We start from the raw sequence: 2,444 nt of genomic DNA on the forward strand, positions 1-2,444 counted from the left end.
TGTTTCGCTAACTCTATTCCTTTGCCTGCAGTTCTTTTGAGTAAAAGAGAGTGTTTGAGCTAAGGAGAGAGAGAGAGAGAGAGAGAGAGAGAGAGAGAGAAAGAGAGAGAGAGAGGGAGAGGGATAAGGGATAAGAGTATGTGTGTGTAGATTGGCATGAAACCCTGAGGAAAAAAAGGACAAAATCATAATTGATGTGAATGCAATCAGTCAGATGTCATGGTAAGGGGTATGAGAGAAGCCAAAGATCAATTTAGACACTTCAGGGACACCGTAGTTTGTGTGGAGAGTTGAGTCTCCTCTCCTCTCTTTCCCTTTACCTCTCTCAATCTGGCATCGCAGTTTCATCCAGGTCCTCATTTAGTGCGGTCCTTGCTATAGCTATCTCTCTCTTTTCTTGTCTCTGTCTGTTCTTTCTTGTTACTCTCCTCACTCTCTGTATCTCGCTCTCTACCCCCCCTTCTCTTTCTCCTCTGGTTTCACTCTATTTCTTTCTCTGTTTTCTCTTTCCCCCTCCCCCTCCCCCTCTTCCCTCCCCCCCTGTCCTCCTCTCTCTTCCACCTCTCTCTTGCCTCTCTCCTCCCTCTCTCTCCTACCCCTCTCTCCTCCCTCTCTTTCCTACCCATCCTCCCCTCTCTCCTCCTCCTCCTCTCTCCTCCCCTTCTTTCCTCCCCCTCTCTCCTCCCTCTCTCTCCTCCCTCCCTCTCTCTCCTCCTCCTCCTCCTCCCCCTCTCTCCTCCTCCTCATCCTCCCCCTCCCTGCTCTCTCCAGCTGGTTCGTGACAATGCAGATCTGCGTTGTGAGCTTCCAAAGCTGGAGAAACGTCTGCGGTCTACTGCTGAGAGAGTTAAGGCCCTGGAGACGGCACTGAGAGACGCCAAGGAGGGCGCCATGATGGACCGCCGCCGCTACCAGCAGGAGGTTGACCGCATCAAAGACGCCATGAGGAGCAAGAACGCTCTCAGGCGCCCCCATGCTGCACAAATCGGTATTGCACCCACACACTTGCGCACATTCACACACATCCATATGCACACACACACTGATGATAATATTCAAATGGCTTCCATACAAGATTGTTAGATGATGGAGTGTTTAATATGCATCATTGGTTATTGGGATAGAAGATTATTATGACAAACATGAGGAAAAATAAGATGGCAGTTGGTTTCTGAGTGGAGCTTACTTTGATTGGATACAAAATGAAGCATCCTAATTTATGCATTTTTGGTGAATAAAGTCAACTATTGGCACTCTAGAATGTTGTCAATTTGGGGCGACTTTATTCACCCTCGCGCTAAATGAGTTAACCTCTGTGTTGTGGTTCTGCAGCCAAGCCCATCAGACCGAAGCAGCTGCCAGTGTGTTCCCCCACCAACCCCTTCTACACGCGCTCCAGCAGCGAGACCGTCAACACCTACAGTAACGCTCTGTTCCAGAAGGCCCTGACGGACCAGACCACCGCCTCCAACTGTGCTGCCCCCAGCTCCGTCCAGACCAACACGTGAGTCGCTCCCCCCATCCCCCCACCCCCCCACCCCCCCTGCCTAATCAATAACTCTAGTTGCTAGAGTCCGACAGAGAGGGTAAGAGAGAGGATGTGTGTGTGTGTGTGTGTGTGTGTGCATGTGCATGTGCATGTGTGTGCCCATATGGGGTTCACAACTACCTTTTTTTAACGCATACTTGTCTGTGTAAATCGATCAACCGTACTAAACTAAATCAGCCTCATTGATAACCAAGTGGCAAACATTCATAATCACTGTATATGTAGTAGCATGTGTTGTATTAGGGTGTGACTGTGTTTTGTTGTGTGGCTTGAGCAGAGTGTCCACAGCGTTGGGCTACAGAGCAGCCAGACCTACAGACATACTGGACTCCTATCCTCTCAACATAGACAATGGAAACGCCAGAGATATCAATGACAACAGGTACTGTCCTGTCTGCTATATTGAGTATAGGGGAGGCTGGTGGAGGTAGAATGTGTAGGAGTGCTATGTTCAATGGTACAATGGTTATCTTTATAACACAGTTTGTGTGTGTGTGTGTGTGTGTGTGTGTGTGTGTGCAGGAGTGATGTGCACTGTGGCAGCGAGGTGGATGACCCAGCCAGAATGTACATCATTCAGCAGGAGACCGCTGCAAGTTAATGCCATGGTAAATACTGGCACACACAGACACACACACACACACACACACAGACACACACACCTGTCCCTTGTTTGAAATAATCTAAACCATCCCTTTTTTGTGCTTTCTCCACAGATGACCAAACACTGTATTTAAGGACTTCTCTCCCATATATGATATCTGCATGCAGTGGATTAGCCTCCCCTGACCTCCAGTAGCCCCCCCTCCCACACCCCAGTCTTATAACCCCGCCCCATGTTCCATGTTCCTATGACAACCACTATGACACCCGCTCCCGTCATTAGAACACATTG

General features: G+C 49.2%; 1 protein-coding gene across 3 annotated transcripts in view; it reads left to right on the forward strand.

Moving 5' to 3' along the window:
* The window catches only part of LOC310807906 (kinesin heavy chain-like), a gene marked incomplete at both ends in the record, with an annotated part of 17,538 nt that extends 15,388 nt beyond the window's left edge, over positions 1–2,150 (forward strand). The window contains 4 exons of one of the 3 annotated variants that reach the window (XM_083674560.1): positions 772–988; positions 1,333–1,504; positions 1,824–1,931; positions 2,072–2,150. In XM_083674560.1, coding sequence (XP_083530686.1) covers positions 772–988; positions 1,333–1,504; positions 1,824–1,931; positions 2,072–2,150 — 576 coding nt within the window. Of the gene's footprint in view, positions 1–771; positions 989–1,332; positions 1,505–1,823; positions 1,956–2,071 lie in introns of all 3 variants that reach the window. The other 2 variants (XM_083674559.1, XM_083674561.1) reach the window with 2 other exon arrangements.
* Positions 2,151–2,444: the final 294 nt, after the last annotated feature.

The sequence above is a fragment of the Argentina silus genome, assembly GCF_951799395.1.
Source record: "Argentina silus genome assembly, chromosome: 8".
In the NCBI taxonomy this organism is placed as follows: domain Eukaryota; kingdom Metazoa; phylum Chordata; class Actinopteri; order Argentiniformes; family Argentinidae; genus Argentina; species Argentina silus.